General features: G+C 37.0%; 1 protein-coding gene across 1 annotated transcript in view; it reads left to right on the forward strand.

Moving 5' to 3' along the window:
- LOC111161014 (oligophrenin 1) overlaps window positions 1-27,160 on the forward strand; it is a 540,219-nt gene that overhangs the window by 158,682 nt on the left and 354,377 nt on the right. Inside the window, exon 3 of the mRNA XM_022524453.1 lies at window positions 5,449-5,544. Within this exon, the coding sequence (XP_022380161.1) occupies window positions 5,449-5,544 (96 nt within the window). The remainder of the gene's footprint in view (window positions 1-5,448; window positions 5,545-27,160) is intronic.

Here is a 27,160-nt window from a genome sequence, read left to right on the forward strand (position 1 = left end):
TTCAGTTGTACAACACTGCACTACTGCTTTCAGATGTCTGTCACAAGTCCAATTCTTCTGATCAACTGGCTATAAACTAGAGGTTCCAACAATGCCCTTATTAGGTTTGATTAATTTTCTAGAAAGACTCACAGAACTCAAAGAAATATTTTACTTACTAGATAACAGTTTTATTATGAAGGAATATAACATAAGAACAGCCATATAGAAGGTATGTATGAGGCATATTATGGGAGAAGGGTGTGGAGCTTCCATGCCCTGTCTGAGCATACCATTCTCCCCACTTCTCTACATGTTTACTAACCTGGAAGTTCCTTTTGGGTTTTTATGGAGGTTTCATTACATAGGCATGATTGATCATTCATTGGTGGTTGATTCAACCTCCAGCTTCTCTCTCCCCCCAGAGGTCAGGGGAGTGAGAATGAGAGTTCTAATGCTCTAATCACATGGTTAATTGTCCTGACAACCAGTCCCCATTTTTAGGTGTGGTCTAAAAGTCATGCCATTAACCTAACAAAAGGCAATTTCATGGCTGTCATCACTTAGGAAATTTCAAGGGTTTTGGGAGCTGTGAGCTGGAAATGGTGGATGAAGACCAAATATATATGAGAAATATATTCTAGTCATCAGAATTGATCAAATATATATTTCTTATAAATCACAATTTATATATGCAAGCAAATATTTTGGTCAACCTCTTGATAACTCCAACTTTTACGTTTCCTTGGGCTACTACAATTTTAAAAACTTGAGATGATTATTTTTGACAAATGCCCCCCCCCCCGCAAGCACTGTTTATACAGAATGAGCTTTGGGTTAGGACAGAGACAAGCCTTAAGAATGGAGCTTTCAGGACCTGTTAAAATGGACAAATAGTGATAGTTCTGTAAGAGTGCAGCCTTGTGAAACTCCAACCCCATTCTGCGCTCTCTGGTGGCTGCTAGCCTGTTGGTTTTCACAGCTATCATTGTTGTGAAGCTGTTGATTTTCAGTGCTACAGCAGAGCTGGGGAAAGAGTGATCTGATTAACTATGCTTAATGCACAACAAAGTATACTGGTATTATCAAGATTCAATCTTTTATCTTGAACAGAGAATCCTTAGATTCTTAAACCTTTAGTTTATTAGAGAATATCATATATATTATATAATCTGTCATATATATTATATAATCTGTTGTTTATAATATAACAGAAAAAAGTTGTATCCAGGATTTATAAAGAAGTCTTATACCTCAGTAGCTCAACAATAAGAAGACAAAAATCCAGTTATAAAACTGGCAAGAATTTTAACAGACCCTTCATGAAAAAAGATAAATACCCAATAAGTACATGATAAACTACTTAGCACCATTAGTCAGCAAGAAAATGAAAACTAAAACTATAGTGAGATACTACCACACAGCTATTAAAATGGTTAAATTTTAAATTAAAAAAGTCAGTTACCAGATTTTTATTGTAGCTTTATTCACAATAGGCAAGATGTGGAAGGAACCCAAGTGTCCATCAATGGATGTATGGATAAAGGAGCTGTGGTATATACATACAATGAAATATTACTCAGCCATAAAAAAGAATGAAATCTTGCCATTTATTACAACATGGATGGACCTAGAGAGGATTATGCTAAGTGAAATATGTCAGAGAAAGACAAATACCATATGATTTCACTCATAGTGGGGAAAAAAGGAGCAGAAACAGACCCAAAAACACAGAGAAGGAACTGGTGGTTGCCAGACTAGAGGTGAGTGGGGGAATGGGCAAATGAGTGAGAGTGGGAGGTGCAGGCTTGTAGCTATGGAATGAATAAATCACTGGGATGAAAGGTACGACATAGGGAATATAGTGAGTGGCGTTTTAATAGCATTATATGGTGACAGATGGTAGCTATACTTGTGAGCATAGCATAATGTATAGAGTTATTGACTCACTATGTTGTAAACATAAAACTAATATAACATTGTATGTCTGCATTACTTTACTAAAAAGATTTTAAGGTAAGTTACCAGATGTTGGAAAATATGTGGATCAATTGAAATTCTCATATATTGTTGATAAGAATACAAAATAGTACATTGACTTTGGAAAACAGTTTGACATTTTCTTATATGTTTTAAGATATACTTACAACTAATCTTATGGCCCATTTATTGGACCCTTATGTATTTACCCAAGATAAGTAAAAATCTATGTCCTAGAAAGATTTATACATGAATTTTTAAAGTAACATTCTTCACAATAGTGAAAAACTAGAAACAGCACAATGTCCATAAATAGGTGAATGAATGAATAATGGTATATTTATCCAATGGAATCTACTCAGCAACAAAAATAATGAATTACAGATAGATGAATTTCTAAGATATTGTGCAGACCAAGGTAATCTAGATATAAGAGTACGTTCCATTATGATTCCATAGAAGAGAAGAGTGATAAGTAAATTGGTTTCTATACAGCATTAATTACCTGCATAATTAATCCTGTTTTATTCTACCTTATTCCCAGAAAACTTCAGTTGCCTAAAATACACTATCCAGCTACATTCTAGAATGAGTGAGGGAAAAACACAGAAGGCCCATGAATAAGAAGGTAGTGTAGAGAGAATCCTCAAAGATATCTTGAACAATTATGAGATAGAAGCTTGGTGGACAGGGATGCAGAAGTATTAGGGAAGATAAAATAATGATTTTACATGGTCTAGAATGATGTAGTAAATTTTATTTTAATAAGGAAATAGATGCCTCATACATAACAAGCATTTCTATGTTATCTATTGATTCTTTGGAGTCCAATAGTTACCCAACTCATTTATCTGAAATACATGGCTCATTCCTGCCACTTTTTTTTAGTACAGAGGCTGAATATGTGAGACTTTCTTTCAATGAAGAGCTACTAATTTATGCTTGTTCATATTTGTGAATGTGATTTGTCTCTGCATTGTCTCATTTTTTATATGTTTGTTTATAAGGTAAGTATGGTAATACCTACCTTTGTGTGTTCAAGAGGAATAAATGAGAGTGCTTATGGAAAGTCATTCATAAACTTTTTCAAGCTCTGTGCAAATGTAAAGTAGTGTTTTCAATCAGACCAAAGGTCTGGAGAAGAGAAGTTGGTGCAAATAATGAAAATGGAAATTAATGCAACTCCTTTCTTATCCCATGGCTTCACTTACAAAATAATATAACTGTAAAAAATCATAATATTTGTGGTTTCTGAGATGTTCAGATAATTCTAAAAGAGGAGTGGTTATTAACTATACCTTGTTTTATCAAGAAAAAACTGAAAGAATCCAGGTATTTGTGAAAGGGAATATAAAGAATATTCTTATTTATTTAATTTCTTTGAGTGACACAGAAAGCACATGGGGGAGTTTTGGGCTTGTCCTTTTCTGTTGCTGGCCAAGGAGGCCAGAGAAAAGTGATTATTTTCCAACCATGGAGCCAGTTTTGTGTTCTCTTTGCTGATGAAATATGGAAAACAGGAAAACATTCTCCTCTTACGTTGGTGTGGACAAGATTTGAAGTAGAAAATGTTACTGCAAAGTGTGGAAATTTGAGAAGGCATGGTAACCTAGTCTGCAGTCCCTATTCTTTGTAAAACCTTTCTTCCTCTTCTTTCTCTTCTTTAAAAAAAAAGATTTATTTATTTATTTGAGAGAGAGAGAAAGAGAGTGAGCAAGTGGGGGGAGGTGCAGAGGGAGAGGGAGAGAGAAATTCTCAAGACTCCACGCTGAGCTTGGAACCTGAAACAGGGCTCAAACCCACTACCCATGAGATCATGACCTGAGATGAAATCATGAGTCAGACCATTTTTTTTTAGTCACTGATCCTTTATTTGTCTCCAGCTAATGTATTAAGTATTAGTAAAATGAAAGCTACCATGTATTGAACACCGGTGTACCAGGCATTGTGCTAACCGACTGAGCCACCCAGGCGCTCCTCTCCTTCTTCTCCTCTTTCTCCTGCTTCTCCTCTCTCTGCTACTTCTGCTTCTCCTCCTCCTCTCTCTACCTCCTTCTTGCCAATGATGTGTTCAAAGGCTCAAGGCTCTAAATACTGAAAATAAGCTTTTCTGGAAATGGGATGTAGACAAGATGGCAATAAAATTCTAGGCAGGTTAATCTGTTCCAACCAAAGGTCTGAACATGTTTTATTGTGTTTGTGCTTAACCATGTTAGCTTTTTATTGAAAGGAATAGATATTGTCTGTATTGTCTCCCTTTCTGTTGGTCTGAGAGCAAAAACTCTCATAGACCTATGTATCTCATAGATGTGAAGGTGGAGGATGATGAAACTATGGAGTTAAAGAAGAAATAGAAAAAAAAAGGAACCAAAAAAACCCCAAAATTTTGAGCTTTCCTAGAAGATGGTCTAATGGATTACTTTAGTTAATGAGAGCAGTGCTCCTTGAACATTAAAGGACATATGAATCCCTAGGGATTATATGAAACTGCATTTTGTGATTTAGTAAGTCTGGGGTTTGATCTGGGAATGTGTATTTCCATAAAGCTTCCAGGTGATGATGATTCTGCTCTGAGAACCACTGAGAGTAGCAAGGCTGGAGAGTTTAGCTGGACCTCTTGGTGAAGGAGATATTTTAAAAATTTCACTAGAGATATTTTGTCAAAAGGCTAGCTAAATGTGATTTGGTTTTGTACCTTCATTAGACTTTTATTTAATAAAATTTAAAATTATTCACCAAAAATAAAAGCATTTGTCTGGCCTTACGACCCTGAAGTTTTTCATTAATTGCCTCCTTAGTTCAGGTCCCTTGCTGAATACTGTGTGAACAAATTAAATTTGTTGTCCTGCCTGATCGTAACCTAACCCAGGCTGCCATATGGTTAATGTGTAAAATATCCAGGTTGTGCCTGTGTTGCCATGGAAAAGGCCCTGGAGAAACAGACAGACCGTCTGGCTTCTACTTTTGACACTGCTGGCTAGCTTAGGGCCCTTGAGTACCACAACTCCAAAGTTCAGCTTTTTCCTTTGTAGAATGTTTGTGGGTATTTGTTTGGTGAGAGGTGAGAAAGCATTTAGTCCATTGCCCATAATTGGTGCTCAATTAATGCTTAAGGAGACTCTTTTAGGAGTAAAACTAAGTAGTTTTAAGTCTTATGGGCTTTGGATTGAAGGAGTCAGAGAGGACAGGAATTGAGATTAAAACATGTCTCATAATTTAAAAGAAGGACTTCACTAAACTGCCCTCCTTCCTCTTTAATGGTTTTAGTTGCTCGAATCTTCTACTGAAGTTTTAATATTTTGTTAAACTTTAATAATTTTTTAAATTTTTTTTTCAGTGTTCCAAAATTCATTGTTTAACTTGATTAAATGCAAGTTGCTAACTACTGGGAGCACTTCCCTTTGCTTTTGTCCTATCAGCCCTAACAGATATGAGTAAATCAATTAAAGGGCAGTCTTGACAATTTATTCTGTTTCTCTTACTTTGCAGATTATTCTTCAGCTGTTCAGAAATTTTCTCAGACACTTCAGTCCTTCCAGTTTGATTTTATTGGAGACACTCTGACTGATGATGAGATTAACATTGGTAAGTCTTCAGCTGTGTGTGGCCTTGTGCCTCTTGAGGCAGTTCTGAAACCATGAGTCTCCTAGGTTTCTGGATACAGGAAACTTGGACATCTTCATCCTCTGTGGTCTAGTGCCAATCTCATGGGAGGCTGCTTAAGAAGGATAGAGAAACACTGTTTTCCAGTCCCATTCCCCTCTCACACAAAAGCAATAAAAAGATATCCCTTAAGCCTCCGCTGAGGTCTTTGACTCAGTCAATCTGCAGGGGACTTTTTCTTTAAAGAATCTAATACATGAAAATAGATATTTTTATGAAGGTTAAAGTAAAGGTGATTTTTTTGAAAAAAATTCCAAAATGATTTAGAGTAACAGTCGTCTGAGGAATAAACTCTAGAATGTTTAAAAGCAGCATTTATATAGGTCCAGCTTTTCAGACAACAGGACATTTGACATAACCTCTTGGGAATTGAATTTAACAACTCACTGTATGAGCTGTGTGATATTGGACAGATACTTCCTTTTTCTGAGCCTTAGTCTTGTCATCTATAATATGTGGTTAATATTAATATCAATAATGTTACTAGGAAGAGATTGAACAGTGGAAGTTAAAGAACTTTGTTTTTGTGTTAGTTACTATGAAGTTAAAGTGGTGTTGGCCAACTCTGGCCCTTGGCCCAAATCTTGCCTGCCGCTGTTTTTTGGTAAATAAGGTTTTGTTGGAACATGGCTACATTTATTCATTTAAATATTGTCTAAGGGAAAAATATTATCTAAGGGTATTTTGTGATAGTACAACAAAATTGAATAGAAGTGGCAGAGACTAGATGGCTTTCAAAGCCTAAAATATTTGCTCTGGTCATTTAAGAAAAAGTTTGGTAACCAGCAAGTTAAAGAATTCATGTAAAGCATTTGCTAGACAAGAGCATTGAACCACAGAACTATTGCGAATGCTTTAATGTCACTGAAACAAGTTAGTTACGCAGTTGTATTTATGAACTCCAGCATTAAAATATAAAAATGTATTATTATTTAATGGTCATTGTAGTAAATATGAATCGTATATAAAAGTATAAAATTACCTATGATAGTAAGATATTCCAGTACAGGAACAATGTATTGAATGCTATTGGCATATTATATTTTAGCTCTCTTTTGTACATGTATCTCTTTTATGTGTATGCAATTTAGTTCATGTTAAATACATAGTTTTATCTTTTTAACCTAACATTTTATCATAATCATCTTCTGATAGCATTTAAAATTCTTTGTATGTTTCATGGTGGGGGGGCAAGGGAATTGTTTTTATTCACTGCTATTTCCCCAGCATGTAGAGGAGTGCCTAGCATATAGTAGATGCTCAGTACATGTTTGCTGAATGAAAAAAAAATAATGGATGCATTCAGATCTCTTTATTATAGGAGCCATATTTTATATAGTATTCAACTATTTAGCTTATTTCCAATTTTTCACTATTATAAATAATACTTCAATGAGTACTTTTGTGAGACTAAGATTGATGACTTTTAGTAAATAGGGTGGTATAAATAATGAAGCACACATTTGCATTTATATTATTTATTCACTTCATTTTAATTTTATAAATCTATTTTTGTCTAAGGGCATGACTTATTTAAAAGTTAATATCATGGGCTTGAGAGTCAGATAGCCCAAATTTGAACACTACTTTGGAACTTATTATCTGTGTAACCTGGGTAGGTGACTCCCTTTCTAAGTGTAAGTTTTTCTCATATGGAAATAGGGATGAGATGATCAATACCAAGTGTGCACAGTGCCTAAATACATGTTAACTGTTTAATCATTGTTAATATATTTGCTTTCTTTGTGCTCTGCAATAAACCAAATGTTTCTGTGTCCTTCCCAAAATTCATATGTTGAAATTCTAACCCCTGATATGGTGGTATTAAGAGCTGGAGTCTGGGAAGTACTTAGGGCATGAAGGTGGAACCCCTCATGAATGGGATTAATGTCCTCATAAAAGAGACACCAGAGGGCTCTTTTACCTCCCTTCCATCATGTGAAGATACACAAGAAGTTGTCAGTCTGCAACCTTGAAGAGGGCTCTCACCAGAACCTAACTATGCTGACACCCTATTCTCAGATTTCCAACCTCCAGAAATGTGAGAGATAGATTTCTCTTGTTTATAAGCCACCCAGTCTATAGTACTTTGTTATAGCATCCTAAACTTAGGAAAGCAGAAGAAATTGGTACTGAGAAGTTGGGGTGTTGCTGTACCAGATACCTAAAAATGAGGTAGCTTTGGAATTAAGTAATGGGAGGAATCTGCAAAAGTTTGGAAGTGCATGCTAAGAAAAGCTTAGATTGCCATGAATGGAATTTTAAAGGCAATTGTGTGAGAGTTCAGAAAGAGAAAAGGCGAGCCATAGAGAAAGTTTCCATGAACAACATGTTATTAGACAATGGAGAAAAGCAATCCTTGTTATAAAGTAGGCAAAGAACTTGGCTGAACTGTGTTTATATTCTGGTGTTTTGTGGAAGGTAGTGTTTTCCAACTGAAAAAATTGAATGTTTGGCTGAGGAAATTTTTAAGCAAAGTGTTAAAAGAATGGCTTGGTTCCCCCTGTTTCTACTAAAAACTAAGGGGAGAAAAATGAATTAAAGATGGAATTATTAAACAAAATGGAACAAGAATTTCAAGGTGTGGACATTTCTCTGCCTGTCCATATTACAAAAAAATGACAGTGTGTTTGGAGGAGAACACCAAGGGTGTGGTGGACTGACCATTGCATAAGGAGATCAATGCGGGTGTGAACCATGGATGTAATCAACTATTCCAACAGAAGCCAGGGATAGAGATGGGATTATATGAGCAGAAACACTACTCTCTGGGACTATAGGAAACAAAAAAATGGGACAAAATGAAGGAAGACTCTTTGACGTCTTAGACCCTGTAAGACCCAACCATATAGCTATTTGGCTATGAACATGCACTATTTTTCAAAGACAAGAGAATAAGGACTCTGAAGCCAATCCAGAGATCATCAGGGCTGCCATTTCTATCACATGCCTAGAGTCTAGAGGCCCTGTGACCTCCCACTAGATTTGAAAGGATGAGACCAATGCCCAAGGAGCTGTAGGGGCGGGCCCACTGAGGGTACAACACCTACCTTACCATAAATGTCAACCAGTGCCATTTAGGAAAAAGGTGTGTGAGTTTGAGCATGATGGCTTATAAACAAAATAAAACAATATAAATAAACCAAATGACACCCCCCAGTGATGCCACGTTCTTGTGGGTGTTTGTGAGCTCCATGTAAGTTGCTAGCTGTGACACATTTGCTTCTTAATGTGTGCTTTACAATAACACTTTAACTCAGTTACCATTTGCCTGCCACATCCAGAAACTCATATTTATCATCTGGTCATTGCCTTTAGGGATGATGAATCATGAATTGACCTTTATTGATGGGGACTGAAAAAAGATTTTGAGATTTTAATTGGCCTGACATAGTCATCTTTGTTGAGTATGCCATTTTGAGAGCTGGGATTTGTGGTAGTAGTGAGAAGAACAACCAGTGCTCCAACAGTTTAAGGTGATGCTCTTTGTAGGCTTTGAGAAGAAATATTAGAGACCCTACTGGGAGGGCACTGCTAGGAAAGAACAGTTGTGTTGGAAGCTGAGATAGGAGAGTGTGCCATACCCTCTAATTGTCAACACTACTAGCCCAGAGTGGATAGATCTTCTGTTTAACCAGAAAAATTGGTAAAAGTACAGTTATAATAGAATTTTGGGTTGAGATTTAGATTTCATATTATATGTGAAGAGGACCTTGCAGTTCTTTTCATAATGAATTTTGTTGATGGCTACAAAATGTAACTCAGTGCCATTAACTCCCTTGTAGATACCAGTTGTCTAACAGAGATGGCAGTGATTCCTAGAGGATGTGAGCAAAACCTGAGACTTCTCTGAAGAGTCCCTTCCCTTGATCATTAGCACTAGTAACTAACTTGAGTAGTCTGTATGTAATAGGGACAAGTGAGAGGAAGTGTCTCACCGCCCTGATGACATTTGTCCCTGCTCTAGAGCAAGACATCTATGCCTTCAATTGGCATTGCGTGGCTTTTTCTCTACCTCTGTATCTTAGTAACCAAAGGAAATCTCAGGCGTTTAGGTAGTTTTGTGTATACTTCAGATTTCTTAGCTATGGTATCTTAGCAATATTACCCAAGCTTGTTGGGCCTCTGTTTTCCTCATCTGTAAAGCAGGAAGTGTAATCTATTTCACATGACTGTGGGAAATAAACCAGGTAAGTACATATACCAGAGAGTATATGTAAATCATTAGGCTCAGTGTCTGACTTATGATTGGTGCTCAGTATCTCATAGTTGTTACCAGGAAGGTGGTAGAAACTAAGTTTTGGGAAATCTCAGTTTGAAATTATATTTCTTGAATAACTGTGAAGGAAAAGGTAAAATAAAATATTAGTATTCCAAGAACATTAGAGAGTATCTAGCTTAGTTATTCCTAATATGTGTCAGAGTGACCTGAAGCTCTTATTGATCCAGAGTCTCAGGACCTCTCTTAGATCAAATGAATCAGAATCTCTGTAATGGAGCCCCGGGCTCTGATTCCTACACAGTCATCATAACATCAGTGAGCATTTTGGAACCCCATGTCAGTTTTCAGGTTTTTTCAAACTGTTCCTTGGATCCTCAATTTCTCCTATCCACCAAAGCTCAAATGAAGCAGGTAAGAATTTACTTGAAGAATTGAATTTCCAGGTGAAAAAAATAAGCTGATACTTTCAGAGTGCTTACCAAGTACCACATCTTGTTTTAAGCACTTTACATAAACTGATGAGAGGCAGAGACAGACAGGTGAATACGAACGTGTGCGCACAAACACATACACACATACACAGTGAGAGAGGGAGAAAATGAGAATATACTAAGCTTGTTTACCAACCCTCCCACCACCACTCCTGCCAATCCTACAGATAGGGAAACTGATGTCCAGAGTTCGGCTAGTGATTGTTGAAGGTAGTGCCAGAACCAAAGTCTCCTAAAGCCCAACTGATTTATTCAACTAATTTTTATTGAGCACCTGCTATGAATCCTGTCATCACGGAACTTCCATTCAGTTAAGTTTTGGGAAGAAATATATGCAAATAACTTCCTATATCATTGCAGTACTGGGAGCAAGAAAGATGGGTGCTTTCCACATAGGCATCAGAGAACCTCCTTTCTCTTTTCTGAGAAACCCTGCTATGCATTTGTTCATTAGTAAATAGGTGGAAAGTATCCACTAAATGCCATAGACTGAGGACTCAGAGACACAATCAATCTCCCTGTCCTCGAGGATCTCAGTCTGTTAAAGGAGGCAGATGAGTATACAGACAATTGCAAGACAATATAATAAGTACTATGATAGAGGTAGGCCCACAGTAGCCCCTTTCCACACTGGTGTGTGTGTGTGTGTGTGTGTGTGTGTGTGTGTGTGTGTGAGAGAGAGAGAGAGAGAGAGAGAGAGAGAGAGAGAGAGAGAGAGATAGGGAGAATAAACAAGGAAGGCTTCTCAGGGAAATGATACTGAAGTTAGATGCAAGGCTAGGGTGAGGCAAGTGAGGATGCTAGGGCTGAAATTTAAGAAAGCACTTATTCTCAGGTTCATGCAAAGTGCAGGTGGGCACCATATTGTGAGTGCCTCCCAAATTTTGCACCCTCACTTGCCTTTCTCCTGTCCTGGTCCTGATCTGAGTTGGATTTCTAAAGGATGAATGAGAATTAAGAAAAGACAACAGAGAAAACAAATATATAAAAGTACAATTGAGGGGAGTAAGAAGATTATATCTTTCTTGAAACTGGAAGACACTGAATGTGACAGGAAAAAGTTGAGGGGGAGTCAGAGATAAAGACCGGAGAGGTTGCATAAAGGCTATATGAGTCTTGGCAGGTGATGAAAATGAGCAAAGCAGACTGGATATAGGATGGCAATTGATATTCTGTCTCTGTGGCTTGTAATGAGAGGTAGGGCTTGTGACAAACAGAAAAAGACATGCTACATCTAAGAGCAGCATCCTTGAATGGGCTCCAGTGATTGTTGCCATCTAAAAATGTACGTCTATATTGCCAGTATCTCTTATTTTTTTCCAGAAAATTATACCCAGATATTTTATGCATAATCTTAATTGTTAGCAGTTAAGTCAAATAAAAACACTATGGACTCTGAGAAACAAAAAACTGAGGGTTTTGGAGGGGAGGGGTGGGTGATGGGTGAGCCTGGTGGTGGGTATTAAGGAGGGCACATGTTGCATAGAGCTCGTGTTGTACATAATCTATGAATCTTAGAACATTGCATCAAAAACTAATGATGTATTTTATGGTGACTAACATAACAATAAAAATTAAAAAAAAACTAATGATGTATTGTATGGTGACTAACATAACTCAACTAAAAAAAAAAAAATAATCCAAACCAAGAAAAACATACCTATTGGCCAAATACAGTGGATGGGTTCGTGATGTTGATGCCTGGGTTAGGCAGTGAGGGGCCTGGAATACCTCATGAAATATTTTGGATTGTATCCTGAAGTTTATGGGGAATAAGACACAGATGGGAAAAGATCAGGAAGGAGACCTAGGCAGATTCCCAAAAGTTTTGACTTAGTCCTAAAAATTCTGGTGGACCTCACTGGAGAACCTTATACATATATTTTTTTCTTTCCAAGTTTTTATTTAAATTCCAGTTAACATACAGTATTATATTAGTTTCAGGTATAAAATTAAGTCATCCATCACTTATATATAATACCCAGTGCTCATCACAAGTGCCCTCCATAATATCCATCACCTATTTAATCCATACCTCTGCCTACCTCCCCTCTAGCAACTCTCAGTTTCTTCTCTACAGTTAAGAGTCTGTTTCCTTGTTTGCCCTCTCTTTTCCCCCCATGTTTATCTCCTTTGTTTCTTAAATTCCACATATGAGTGAAATCATAAGCTATTTGTCTTTTTCTGACTGACTTATTTCATTTAGCATAACACACTCTAGCTGCATCCACATCATTGTAATGTCAAGATTTCATTCTTTTTAGAACCAAGTAATATTCCATTGTATGAGAGTGTGAGTATGTGTATGTATGTGTGTGAAAAGATAGATATATATGTGTACATTGTGTATATATGTGTGTACACAAAAATACACATATATATGCATATGTATACACAATATGCACTATAGATATGTATGTGTGTATCTCTGTATATATACATATATTTATATATTCTCATATCTGCTTTATCCATTCATCTTCATCAGTCAGTTGACATTTGGTCTCTTATCATAATTTGACTATTGTTGATAATGCTGTTATAAACATCAGGGTGCATGTATCCCTTCAAATAAGTATTTTTGTATCTTAGGGTAAATACCTAGTAGTGCAATTGCTGGATCATTGGGTACTTCTATTTTTAACATTTATATGAATCTCTATACTGTTTCCAGAGTAAGTGCATCAGTTTGCATTACCACCAACAGTGTAAGAGGTTCCTCTTTCTCTGCATCCTTGCCAACATCTGTTGTTTACTGTGATGTTGATTTTAGCCACTCTGAAAGATGTGAGGTGGTATCTCATTGTAGTTTTAATTTGTATTTCCCTGATGATCAGTGATTTTGAGCATCTTTTCATGTGTCTGCTGGCCATCTGGATGTCTTCTTTGGAAAAATGTCTATTCATGTCTTCTGCCCAATTTTTAATTGGATTATTTGTTTTTAAGCATTTGTCAGGTATGTAATTTTTTTTATCTTTTTTTTTTTACATTTTTTTTAAATTTTATTTTTTTAAACATATAATATCTTTTTATCCCCAGGGGTACAGGTCTGTGAATCGCCAGGTTTACACACTTCACAGCACTCACCATAGCACATACCCTCCCCAATGTCCATAATCCCACCCCCCCAACCCCCTTCCCCCCATTAACCTTCAGTTTGTTTTGTGAGATTAAGAGTCACTTATGGTTTGTCTCCCTCCCAATCCCATCTTGTTTCATTTATTCTTCTCCTACCCCCTTAACCCCCCATGTTGCATCTCCTCTCCCTCATATCAGGGAGATCATATGATAGTTGTCTTTCTCCGATTGACTTATTTCGCTAAGCATGATACCCTCTAGTTCCATCCACGTCGTCGCAAATGGCAAGATTTCATTTCTTTTGATGGCTGCATAGTATTCCATTGTGTATATATACCACATCTTCTTTATCCATTCGTCTGTTGATGGACATCTAGGTTCTTTCCATAGTTTGGCTATTGTAGACATTGCTGCTATAAACATTCGGGTGCACGTGCCCCTTCGGATCACTACGTTTGTATCTTTAGGGTAAATACCCAGCAGTGCAATTGCTGGGTCATAGGGTAGTTCTATTTTCAACATTTTGAGGAACCTCCATGCTGTTTTCCAGAGTGGTTGCACCAGCTTGCATTCCCACCAACAGTGTAGGAGGGTTCCCCTTTCTCCGCATCCTCGCCAGCATCTGTCATTTCCTGACTTGTTAATTTTAGCCATTCTGACTGGTGTGAGGTGGTATCTCATTGTGGTTTTGATTTGTATTTCCCTGATGCCGAGTGATGTGGAGCACTTTTTCATGTGTCTGTTGGCCATCTGGATGTCTTTGCAAAAATGTCTGTTCATGTCCTCTGCCCATTTCTTGATTGGATTATTTGTTCTTTGGGTGTTGAGTTTGCTAAGTTCTTTATAGATTTTGGACACTAGCCCTTTATCCGATATGTCATTTGCAAATATCTTCTCCCATTCTGTCAGTTGTCTTTTGGTTTTGTTAACTGTTTCCTTTGCTGTGCAAAAGCTTTTGATCTTGATAAAATCCCAATAGTTCATTTTTGCCCTTGCTTCCCTTGCCTTTGGCGATGTTCCTGGGAAGATGTTGCTGCGGCTGAGGTCGAAGAGGTTGCTGCCTGTGTTCTCCTCAAGGATTTTGATGGATTCCTTTCTCACATTGAGATCCTTCATCCATTTTGAGTCTATTTTCGTGTGTGGTGTAAGGAAATGATCCAATTTCATTTTTCTGCATGTGGCTGTCCAATTTTCCCAACACCATTTGTTGAAGAGGCTGTCTTTTTTCCATTGGATATTCTTTCCTGCTTTGTCGAAGATTAGTTGACCATAGAGTTGAGGGTCTATTTCTGGGCTCTCTATTCTGTTCCATTGATCTATGTGTCTGTTTTTGTGCCAGTACCATGCTTTCTTGATGATGACAGCTTTGTAATAGAGCTTGAAGTCCGGAATTGTGATGCCACCAACTTTGGCTTTCTTTTTCAATATTGCTTTGGCTATTCGAGGTCTTTTCTGGTTCCATATAAATTTTAGGATTATTTGTTCCATTTCTTTGAAAAAAATGGGTGGGATTTTGATAGGGATTGCATTAAATGTGTAGATTGCTTTAGGTAGCATAGACATTTTCACAATATTTATTCTTCCAATCCAGGAGCATGGAACATTTTTCCATTTCTTTGTGTCTTCCTCAATTTCTTTCATGAGTACTTTATAGTTTTCTGTGTATAGATTCTTAGTCTCTTTGGTTAGATTTATTCCTAGGTATCTTATAGTTTTGGGTGCAATTGTAAATGGGATTGACTCCTTAATGTCTCTTTCTTCTGTCTTGTTGTTGGTGTAGAGAAATGCAACTGATTTCTGTGCATTGATTTTATATCCTGACACTTTACTGAATTCTTGTACAAGTTCTAGCAGTTTTGGAGTGGAGTCTTTTGGGTTTTCCACATATAGTATCATATCATCTGCGAAGAGTGATAGTTTGACTTCTTCTTTGCCAATTTGGATGCCTTTAATTTCCTTTTGTTGTCTGATTGCTGAGGCTAGGATTTCTAGTACTATGTTGAATAGCAGTGGTGATAACGGACATCCCTGCCGTGTTCCTGACCTTAGCGGAAAAGCTTTCAGTTTTTCTCCATTGAGAATGATATTTGCGGTGGGTTTTTCATAGATGGCTTTGATAATATTGAGGTATGTGCCCTCTATCCCTACACTTTGAAGAGTTTTGATCAGGAAGGGATGCTGTACTTTGTCAAATGCTTTTTCAGCATCTATGGAGAGTATCATATGGTTCTTGTTCTTTCTTTTATTAATGTGTTGTATCACATTGATTGATTTGCGGATGTTGAACCAACCTTGCAGCCCTGGAATAAATCCCACTTGGTCGTGGTGAATAATCCTTTTAATGTACTGTTGAATCCTATTGGCTAGTATTTTGGCGAGAATTTTTGCATCTGTGTTCATCAAGGATATTGGTCTGTAGTTCTCTTTTTTGATGGGATCCTTGTCTGGTTTTGGGATCAAGGTGATGCTGGCCTCATAAAATGAGTTTGGAAGTTTTCCTTCCATTTCTATTTTTTGGAACAGTTTCAGGAGAATAGGAATTAGTTCTTCTTTAAATGTTTGGTAGAATTTCCCCGGGAAGCCGTCTGGCCCTGGGCTTTTGTTTGTTTGGAGATTTTTGATGACTGTTTCAATCTTGTCAGGTATGTAATTTGCAAGTATCTTCTCCCATTCTGAAGGTTGCCTTTTAGTTTTATTGATGGTTTCCTTTGCTGTGCAGAAGTGTTTTATCTTGATGAGGTCCCAATAGTTTATTTTTGCTTTTGTTCTCTTGCCTCAGGAGACATATCTAGTAAGTTGTTATGGCTGATGTCAAAGGGGTTATTGCTTGTGTTCTCCTTTAGGATTTTGGTGGTTTCCTGTTTCATATTTAGGTCTTTCTTCCAATTTGAATTTATTTTTGTGTATGGTGTAAGGAAGTGGTCCAGTTTCATTCTTTTGCATGTTGCTGTCCAGGTTTCCCAACACCATTTGTTGAAGATACTGTCTTTTTTTCCATTGGATATTCTTCCCTGCTTTGTCAAAGATTAGTTAACCATATAGTGTAGTCTATTTACATCCAGAGTAATTATTGAAGATACGTACTACTTAGTGCTATTTTATTATTTGTTTTGTTGTTTCTGGAGATTTTCTCTGTTCCATTCTAATCGTTGTTGCTTTTGGTCTTTCCTTCCTACTCAAAGAATCCCCTTTAATATTTTTTTATTACGTTCTGTTAGTCAGCATATAGTACATCATTAGTTTTTGATGTAGTGTTCAATGATTCATTAGTTGCATATAACATCCAGTGTTTATCACAATATGTGCCCTTTAATATTTTTTGCAGGACTGGTTTAGTGGTCATGCACTCCTTTAGTTATTGTTTGTCTGGGAAATTCTTTATCTTTCCTTCTATACTGAATGATAGTCTTGCTACTAGATAGAGTATTTTTGGCCACAGATTTTATCCATTCAGCACATTGAATGTATCATGCCACTCTGTTCTGTCTTGTCAAGTTTCTGTGGAGACATCTGCTGCTAACATAGTGGACGTACCTTGTACATTAGGGACTTCCTTTTTCTTGCTGCTTTTAGAAATTTTTCTTCATCACTATGTTTTGCAAGAATTTTTTTTTTCTTTTGCAAATTTAACTACAATATATCTTGGTGTTGGCCTGCTCTTATTGATTTTGATGAGGGTTCTGTGTGCCTCCTGGATTTGGATGTCTGTTTCCTTTCCCAGATAAGGGAAGTTTTCACCTATTATTTCCTCAATAAATTTTCTGCCCTCTTTCTCTCTCTGCTTCTTGAGGGACTCTTATGATATAACTGTTATTATGTTTGATGGAGTCACTTAGTTCCCTAATTCCATTCCCATGATCCATCTTTCTTCTTTCTCCATTTTGTTCAGCTTCATTATTTTATCTTCTATATCACATATTCATTCCTCTGGTGTTTCCATCCTCATGGTCTAGTCAGTTTCAAATCTCAAATATTGCATTTTTAATTTAGACCTGATTTGTTTTTAGTCCTTTTATCTCTGTGGTAAGAGTCTTCCTGGTGTCTTCCATGCTTTTACTGAAGCCTAGAGAGTATCCTTATAACTCTTAGTTTAAATTCTGCAGCAGAAATATTACTTATATCTGTTTCAGTTAGATCTTTGGCCATGATGTTTTTTTGTTCTTTCTTTTGGGATGTATTCCTCTGTCTTGCATTTTGTTTAGGTCTTTGTCTTCTTCTCTGTGTTAGAAAATCCTGTTATCTTTCTTGCTCCTGAGAGCAGTGGCTTTATGAAGATGAGGTTGTATAATGTCCAGGGCCTGGTGCTTCAGGAAGTGTCTCTAGTGTGTGCTGTATGCATTGTGCTGCTGTGTTTTTGGCTGTTCTGTCCCTTAGATCAGTCTTCTACAGTGGTTCTCCTTGTTTGCAGTGGGCAGTGTTTGATCCTTGGCCAGAGTATGGCAAATTTTAACTAGGTATGCTCTGTTCTGCTTTTTAAATGAGACCTAATGCTCTTTGCACTAGAACTGAAGTTTTGAAGAACTCAGTGGTCAGTAGACATGGTGCTTTTGGGGATGTGTGCTTTTTTTCTTGGGAAGGAGCTTGCTGTTCTGGTCCTTAGACACACTCTCCTGAGAAAAGCAATACTAGCAGAGTGCAGGGGGATGGGACTTGGTGTATGCAGGTTAGGCAGCCAGGGTTGGTGTTGTGCTGTTTTTTGAAGTTCATTTATGCCGAGGAGCAGGGTATGGAGATGGTAACAGCCTGTTCCTTTGTCTCTAGAGAGTGGAGTCCTTGCTTAGTGCTATCAGGGAGTGCTCCCAAAAGAGTGTATTATTTTCCCTCATGTGTCCCCGGTGTTTTTCAAATTGTTGTTTTCACAGTGTCTCCATGTTGCTTTCCTGCCTGGATGGCACAGTTCACTTTGGGTTCTATCCCAGCCAAGCCAGCTGATTTTTAAGACTTCATACTTTGGGGATGTGGTGTTGTGGGGAGCTGTCCTGGTCTTCTGGGAGAGGGTCTGGCCATGCCAGGACTGATGCAGTTTTAACCCAGAAAGGCAGTCATTGCCAGAGCATGAGGGCATGGGACTTGGAGCAAAGCATGCTAAACAGCCAATCTCTAGGTTAGGCACCTTTAGTAGGTGTGTCTGCACCTATGCTGAAGGGCAGGGAAGTGAAATGGCGCTAGCTGGGTCTTTTGTTCCTCTAGAGGCAATGCCACCTCTTACAGATGCACTCCAAGAAGAAGGACCAGTCTCTTTCAGTGTGTCTTAAGTGATCTTCAGGTCATGCCATCTGACCCTAGGTTACCTGTCTGGCGTCTGTCTAGGAGTAGGGCAGCACCTTCAAGGCTCTATCCCAGCCATACTGTGGAGCTCTAAAACTCCAGTTCTAGAGTACTGCTGGTTGCAAAATCTCACAAAAATCTCAGTTCCTCTCGATTTCCCAGACAGTTGCTTTGGGGAAGTGTTTTCCTTGTGTGGTCCCCTGTGTGCTCCTCTCTCTGCATTTGGGTCTCCATCCCCTTTGTAGCATCTGAGATCCATTTCTCCCCCAAACCATGTCTCTGCCAAGAGCCTTGTATTTTAACCCTGAGTTTAAGGCTTGTCATCACTAAGCCGGTTGTCCACTGGGTGAACCCTGGTAGCATAGTCCTCTTTAGTGCAACTGGCTTGTTACCTCTTTCCCAGAAGGTGGAAACTTAAGTTTCAGCAAGTTGTTTATGTCTAGAGAAAGAAAAAACAGTGTTGTAAAATCTCAGACTACAAATCACATTTCCACTCTAATCATAACATTTTTGAAGAAACTCCTTTGTGGACCAAGAATATTGACTTAAGATCAAACTTGCAGGTAGAAAATTTCATCAGCCACTGATTACTACTTTCTGGGAGTAGATAGTTCAGATAAAGTTCAACATTGTCATTCCAACCCCCCAACCCCCATACGTTTAATCAACATGTGTAAAATTCATTGCTGAAAACTCACAGGCAATCATAAACCACCTGATTAGAAAGGAATTAATCTCTTGAGGATTTTTCTTGATGTTTTTTTTCTATAAAACTGGTTGGATCATTTTTTGAGAGGGGTGGCAAAGGTCAGTCAGTTGTTTTAGCATCAAGCATCTTACTGCTTCTGATGGCACTTCCTATGAGGCGTCGTAAAAGAAGAAGGATACCTAAAGTGAAAAAGAGAAATACTAATATCGAAGTGTGTATTAAAGAAAAGATCTTGGAGTTAAACCCTGAATTTCAGTGGTTTCTAGGAAGTCAGTTGGGGAAAATCTTTCAACTCTTGTGTTATACCACTCCTGGAGTTTCTTGAAGTTCCCAAGCTGGGTGTCAGTTTTCTATGTGACATTGTCCACAGTCTTGGCTACCTTTACATATAAGGACATACATAACCTGAACATTTCACCAGACTTCCATAATCCAGACAATGTCTTCTCCAGGGAAAGTCTAGCTCAATGCATGGTCTCCTGTTGTTGTGAGCCCTTGGAGGTTTATACCAAATTATCAGGCTTTATTTCACAAATCTTCTTTAGAACTTGGGGAAAGGGCCAGTTGTAAAGCAACGTGGAATCCTTATAGGAAACTGCACCATCAGGTTTTAGTTCTTCATGAGTCTGAGTCAGATGAGAGGGGAAAAATTGGAGTTGTTAGTTTGGAGGATTATAACTAGATATTAAAGAAAATAGAAAGGATTGAAAATTTGGTATTTACAAATTGGGCACAATAGCAGGATCCAGTCTGATATACAGATAGGTACGAAAACTGTGGTTTTTTTGTTTTGTTTCTGGGTTTTTAAAAAAAAATTTTAACAGAGAAGGAGAGAAAACCAGTGAAATCTCAACCAGGGAAGATAGAATTTGCATGCTCAAAAATTACCCACAATTAACAAGAGTTGCAAAAGCTCAACTAGCTCAAAGACAAAAAAGAGGGTAAAACCGATAATCCAAAAGGGTGTGCTATGGACAGTGCATTGTTATCCACTAAAACAAAATTTCTCTCTCTCTTTTTTAAAAAAGATTTTATTTGTTTATTTGACACACAGCGAGAGAGATCACAAGTAGGCAGAGAGGCAGACAAAGAGGCAGGCTCTCTGCTGAGCGGAGATCCCAATGCAGGGCTTGATCCCAGGACCCCGAGATCATGATCTGAGCTGAAGGCAGAGGCTTAACCCACTGAGCCACCCAGGCACCCCAAATTTCTCTTTTGATTAAAGTTAATCCCAAAGATAAATTACTCTTTTTTAATATAAATTACTCTTGATCAAAAAATAACCTGGTCTTACTAGATTTGGCCTAATTATTTATATAGTTGCAACCAAGATGGTAATTTGCCATATGGGTCTATTTAAATTTGCTTTGCCAGAAGTTTTCATAAAGACTCTCAGATTGGATTTGTAAAACCTCTTGAGGCTAAGAAGCTGATCTAAGAATTAAGTCTACCAGATTTCATCTGTATTACCTAAATTTGGATGAATTTCTTTCTTCACTAGCTCCCCCAAAATATCCCAAAGTGTTTGGGCCTGCCAGGAGGAGACATTCCTACTTATAAGACTGGAGATTGTGGGGCGCCTGGGTGGCTCAGTGGGTTAAGCCGCTGCCTTCGGCTCAGGTCATGATCTCAGGGTCCTGGGATCGAGTTCCGCATCGGGCTCTCTGCTCAGCAGGGAGCCTGCTTCCCTCTCTCTCTCTCTCTCTGCCTGCCTCTCTGTCTACTTGTGATCTCTCTCTGTCAAATAAATAAATAAATAAAAATCTTAAAAAAAAAAAAAAAAAGACTGAAGATTGTGTAACCAGGTATCAGCCTGGTTTCCCCAAGAGGGCTTTGTATTCATTGGCTTTATAAAGTCAACCTTTCCTCCTTAGAAATACCTGGTCACATATATCTGATTTAATTTTAATTTTAATTTCATTTTCAGATATGTCGTTCCAGGCAAGGCTTGGTTGCATAACCAATGTTTTCAATCCTGTCCTGATGATGAAGAGGTCAGGTTGTTAAACCTATGCAAATAATTATATATTTTTGGAAATAAGAATATTTAATGTGAATTTATTAATCATGGAGAGGTTTTGGAAGAGAGAATATCATTTAGAAATGTTTCATTTCATATTATAAAAGCATAATCCACTAATTGTTATGACTTATACATAGCTTATGAAATAAGAGAAATGCATTCCTTATATTTCCAAAAATGTAATATTATGTCGTCAGTAATATTCTGAACAAAACCCTCAGTCATCCTTTATCAGTTTATTTAGTCCTACGAAATAAATTTTTGCTCCATTTCATTGTGCATTAACAGTCATATTAATTCACTTAATTCTCGATTAGAGTTCTAGAAATTCTGACTCAGTTCACTTGTATAACCTCAGAGTTCTTTATAAAGTGCCATCAGGGGCACCTGGGTGGCTCGAGGGGTTAAGCCTCTGCCTTTGGCTCAGGTCATGATCTCGGGATCCTGGGATCAAGCCCCGCATCGAGCTCTCTGCTCAGCAGAGAGCCTGCTTCTCCCTCTCTCTCTGCCTGCCTCTCTGTCTACTTATGATCTCTCTCTTTCTGTCAAATAAATAAATAAAATATTTTTTAAAAAAGTGTCATCAGAAGCATGTACATGGAAGTACATGGTACATCCCTTTTCCATGGAATTCTGAGAAAATTCTTTGTTAACAGTAAAGTACTCTGGCTTGTAGCCCATTGCAAGTGTTTTCTTGGGTGTATCAGTTTAAAATATATATAAAAATTATAGATAAGGAAAAGATTTAAATGACTGTGGCTTACTACTAATCATTTTCAAAAGTGAAAGATCTGATGAGAGTTCATTACAAGAAAAATAATGCAACTAACAAAGACATGTGGTTGTCTCTGTGACATTCAAAATGACATAAAAGTCAATCTAAGGAAAGATTTTAGACAAAATATGTATGAACATAATGATTTCTATTTTTCAAGGAGTGGATATTAAATGTAATTTATAAAAATGGATGAATACAATCTTTACAACGGAAAAAAACCTCCAGCTATATTGTAATAATGCTGACATAGCAATCATATAGTTAGAATATACCAAGAATGTATCAAGAATGTCAAGTAAAGAAAATTAATAATCTGGAATAGGTCCTAAATATCTATATATTGATAAGGTAGCATAGATAAATGATGTGTGTCTCCAGTTGAAACCACTAACATGACCATGCTAATTTCATATTATAGAAGTAATGTTACAATCAAGTTGACATTAACAAATAAGTTAAAACTGATAACACTATAGTATTGTCTAATATTAGGCAAGGCAGCACCAGGACTCTGATAAATAGAAAGAAATGGACAAGGAAGGCATTGATAATTCTCTAGGAACTTTCTGTACAGCATACAATAGGTGAAACATGTATATTGAAACACTTAGTGAATACAAATTTAAACTAGGGAAGGCTAAGCATTTTTTTTTCTGTTTTGACAGTGCTTCCTATGCAATACAGGTGATAAAACTAAAAGCACCAAAGCTGTGCACTGGAGAGTTAAGGATGTGGTGTATTCAGATTATTGCCATTAGGGAGAAAATTAATGAGGAACATTTCAAAGAAAGGAAACGTGGGGTATTATAGGGGTGAGTAGACAAGGGAGCCATCTGTGAGTCTTATGGGAGTCACAAAGAGAGATGAAGTTGGGTCTTATATTTGAAGGCAGGATGGTCCTTAGCAGGTTAGCTGTTTTGCAGAATACAGAAGGGTGAGGCATGTCTTGACAGTTGCTGCTTTCTTGGAGCCCAGGGCTCAGATAAAGTTTAGCATTTATCTAAAGTTTGACATTTAACTTCTCTATGTTAAGACAGATTACAAATAACTATCATTCGATAACAGGCTACTATGTGCAAAATGCTTTGCCTGTGTTATCTAATTTTCAGAACATTTCTAAGAGACAGGCTAATGGAGATTAAAAAAACACTTGCCCAGCTTAATATAGCTAATACGTAGCTTGAGTGGGATTTAAAGTCAGTTCTTGATTCTAAAGTTTATAGATACATGTTTTCCACTCAATGAATTACAATTATTTTGATGTGTTTCCTTCCATTCCTTTTCTTTGGTCTAAGCGTAATTTTCTGTATATAGTTATGATCATATTTTATGTACACTTTTTATTTACAATTTTTGTATTCTTTTTTCATATAATGTTTCACCTTAAGCATTTTGTCATGTTTATAAAATGTGTACTGCTCCTTTTTAATGGCTATAGTAATAGTCCATTAAGTAGATGTACTTAATCATTCTGCAATCATTGAACATTTTATTTGTTAACAGTTGTTCATTATCATTAATAATGTTGAATGCCTTTGGGCATCAATGTTTCTTCCTCTGTATAGGATTACTTTTTAGGTGTGGTTTCCTAGAAATGAATTTACTGGCTAAAAGAGTATAGTTTTAAGCCTTTTGATCTCTATTGTCAGCCTTCATTGGAAAGTTAAAACCTTTTTGGATGACACGGTATAATAGTGTAAGGAAGTATTGACCTTGCTAAACCTCAGTTTTCTCATTAATAAAATGGTAATAATGAATAAGACATGAGAAGCATCTAGCATATTGTCTTTCCTTTCCTCTCCCTTAACCTTTTGCTCTTTCTCCCTTGAAATTTTCTAGGGATAGTTATTTTTTTCTGGACTATCATTTTAATACTCTGGGGCCGGTAGGCATTATTGAAGAGCATTTGTTGGAGGAGGTCATGGAGAATATGTGACCTCTGCACCCATGAGCTGGATCCTGGCAATTGGAGGCTTATGTCCCCTACCCCTATCCAAATTTCCTTCTCTGCTCCCCAAGGCTGCCACAAGGATATAGCCTTAAGATAGTGATGTGGTGGTTAAGACCATCTAGATAGTATATGTGATTGAACCAAGTTAAGACCTCTATAAAAACTTTTAAGATCTGGTAAGTGGGTGCAGGTATCTACTCATCTTATTGTCAGCCAAGACAAACATTGCATGTATGTTTCCTTTGCCTAATTAAACTATCACCTACTAATCTTTCTTCAGTCTCTCCCCGATCTCTGCTTATGAGGACCAATTTCAGATATTCCTGGGAGGCTCCCTAGGAGTTTGCAAACCAACGGTATTTCAGTCAATTTCTTAAGCTATGTCTTGTGGTGAGGAGGGCAGGGGATATTGTTGACAGCGGTGGTGGTGACCCTGGTGGTTATGCAGGTCTGTTTTCTTCTTTTTCTAGCCATTTCTTTCTTTTTTTTTTTTTCATTTTGTTATTGAAGTATATTTGGCATAAATATTATATTGGTTTCATGTTTACAACATAGTTATTCAACAACTCTATATGTTATGCTATGTTCACCTCAATTATAATGACTACCATAAAAGACTATTACAGTATCATTGACTGTATTTCCTATGCTGTATCTTTATTCACATGCCTTATTCCTCCTCACCCATTGTGTCCTTACTCTCACCCCTATCCCCTCAGGCAATAGTTTGTTCTCTTTAATGATGGGTCTGATTCTGCTTTTTTGCTTATTAATTTGTTTTATTTTTTTAGATTGTACATTTAAGTAAAATCATATGGTATTTGTCTTTGTCTTGGTTCATTTAGCATAATATCCTCTAGATGATACTATATCATCTATAGATCCTCTATATCCTCTAGATATGTGGATATGTTGTTGCAAATAGCAAGAGCTCATTCTTTTTTATAGCTGAGTAATATTCCTGTGTGTGTGAGTGTGTGAGTGTGTGTGTGTGTGTGTGTGTATGTTTCACATCTTCTTTATCCATTCACCTAACAGCAGACACTTAGGTTGCCTCCACACCTTGGCTATTGTAAATAATATTGCAATAAACATTAGAGTGCATATATCCTTTCAAATTAGTGTTTTTGTTTTCTTTTGGTAAATACCCAGTAGGGAAATTACTGGAATTTCTATTTTTAATATATTGAAGAACCTCCATCTAGCTTACCATAGTGGCTGAACCAATTTACATTCCCACCAACAATGCATCAGGGTTCCTTTTTCTCCACATCCTTACCAATACTTGTTGTTTCTTGTCTCTTGATTTTAGCCATTCTGACAGGCGTGAAGTGATATCTCATTGTGGTTTGATTTGTATTTCCCTGATGATTAGTGATGTTGAGCATCTATTCATGTTTGTTTTGGCCATCTGTATGTCTTCTTTGGAAAAATATCTCTTCAGGTCATCTGCCCATTTTTAAATCAGATTATTAGTTTTTATGGTACTGAGTTGTGAGTTCTTCATAGATTTTGGATATTAACCCCTTATTGCATATATCATTTGCAAATATCTTCTCCCATTCAATAGTTTTTTTTATTTTGTTTTGTTTGTTGATGGCTTCCTTTGCTATGCAAAAGCTTTTTATTTTGGATTTTTTTCCAATAGTTTATTTTTGCTTTTGTTTCCCTTCCCTTGGGAGATGTATCTAGAAAAATGTTGCTATGGCTGATGTCAGAGAAATTGCTGCTTGTGTTTTCTTCTAGGATTTTTATGGTTTCAGGTCTCATATTTAAGTCTTTCATCCATTTGCTTGTTGATACTGAGTTGTGCAGATTCTTTATATATGTTGGATATAAACCCCTTATCAAATATATCATTTGCAAATACCTCTTCCCATTCAGTAGGTTGCCTTTTGTTGTGTTGATGGTTGTCTTTGCTGTGCAGAAGCTTTTTATTTTGTTGTATTCCCAGTAGGTTACTTTTTACTTTTGTTTCCCTTGCCTGAGGGGAGATCTATCTATCTATCTATCTATCTATCTATATATAACTATGTTGCTTAAATTGGTGTTTAAGGGTTAATGCTTATGTGGGGTTTTTTTGTATCTTTCCATTCCATTTTATTGTTTCTTAACATCTTAGTTTAATTTTATTTTTTTCAGTGTTCCAAGATTCATTGTTTATGCACCACACCCAGTGCTCCATGCAATATGTGCCCTCCTTAATACCCACCACCTGGCTCAACTATCTCCCAATCCCCTCCCTTATGTGTGTTTTTAAGGTATTTTTATGGTTTCAGTTTTCACATTTAGGTCTTGAATTCATTTTGAGTTTATTTTTGTGTATGGTGTAATAAAGTTTCTTTTGTATGTAGCTGTACAGTTTTCTCTACACTATTGAAAAGGCTACATTTCCCCATTGTATATTATTGCTTCCTTCCTTGTAGATTAGTTGACCATGTGATTATGGGTTTACTTCTGGCCTGTCTATCCTGTTCCATTGGTCTATGTTCTATTTTGTGTCCATACTGTATTGTTCTGGGTACTATAGATACCTCCAGCTTTGTCCTTCTTTCTCCAGATTTCTTTGTCTATTTGTAGTCTTTTATGGTTCCATATGAATTTTAGGATTGTTGTAGTTCTGTAAAAGATATTATTGGTATTTTGATAGGGGTTGCATTGAATCTATAGATTGTTTCGGGTAGACTAGGCATTTTATTAGTATTAATTTTTCCAGTGAACAAGAATGGTGTATCTTTTCTTTTGTGTCATCTTCAATTTCTCTGATCAATGTCTTACAGTTTTCAGAGTATAGGTCTTTCACCTCCTTGGTTTATTTTTTTCCTAGGTATGTTATTCTTTTTGGTGCAATTGTAAATGAAATTGTTTTCTTAATTTCTCTTTCTGCTACTTTGTTATATGTATTGAAGAATACAACTGATTGCTGTGTATTAATTTAACTAATTTCTTTATCCTGCAACTTTACTGAAATCATTTATTAGTTCTAATGTAGGGGGAAGATGGAAATGGTGAGTGATG

Source organism: Enhydra lutris, unplaced genomic scaffold, assembly GCF_002288905.1.
Source record: "Enhydra lutris kenyoni isolate GAN:26980312 unplaced genomic scaffold, ASM228890v2 scaffoldscaffold81, whole genome shotgun sequence".
Classification (NCBI taxonomy): domain Eukaryota; kingdom Metazoa; phylum Chordata; class Mammalia; order Carnivora; family Mustelidae; genus Enhydra; species Enhydra lutris.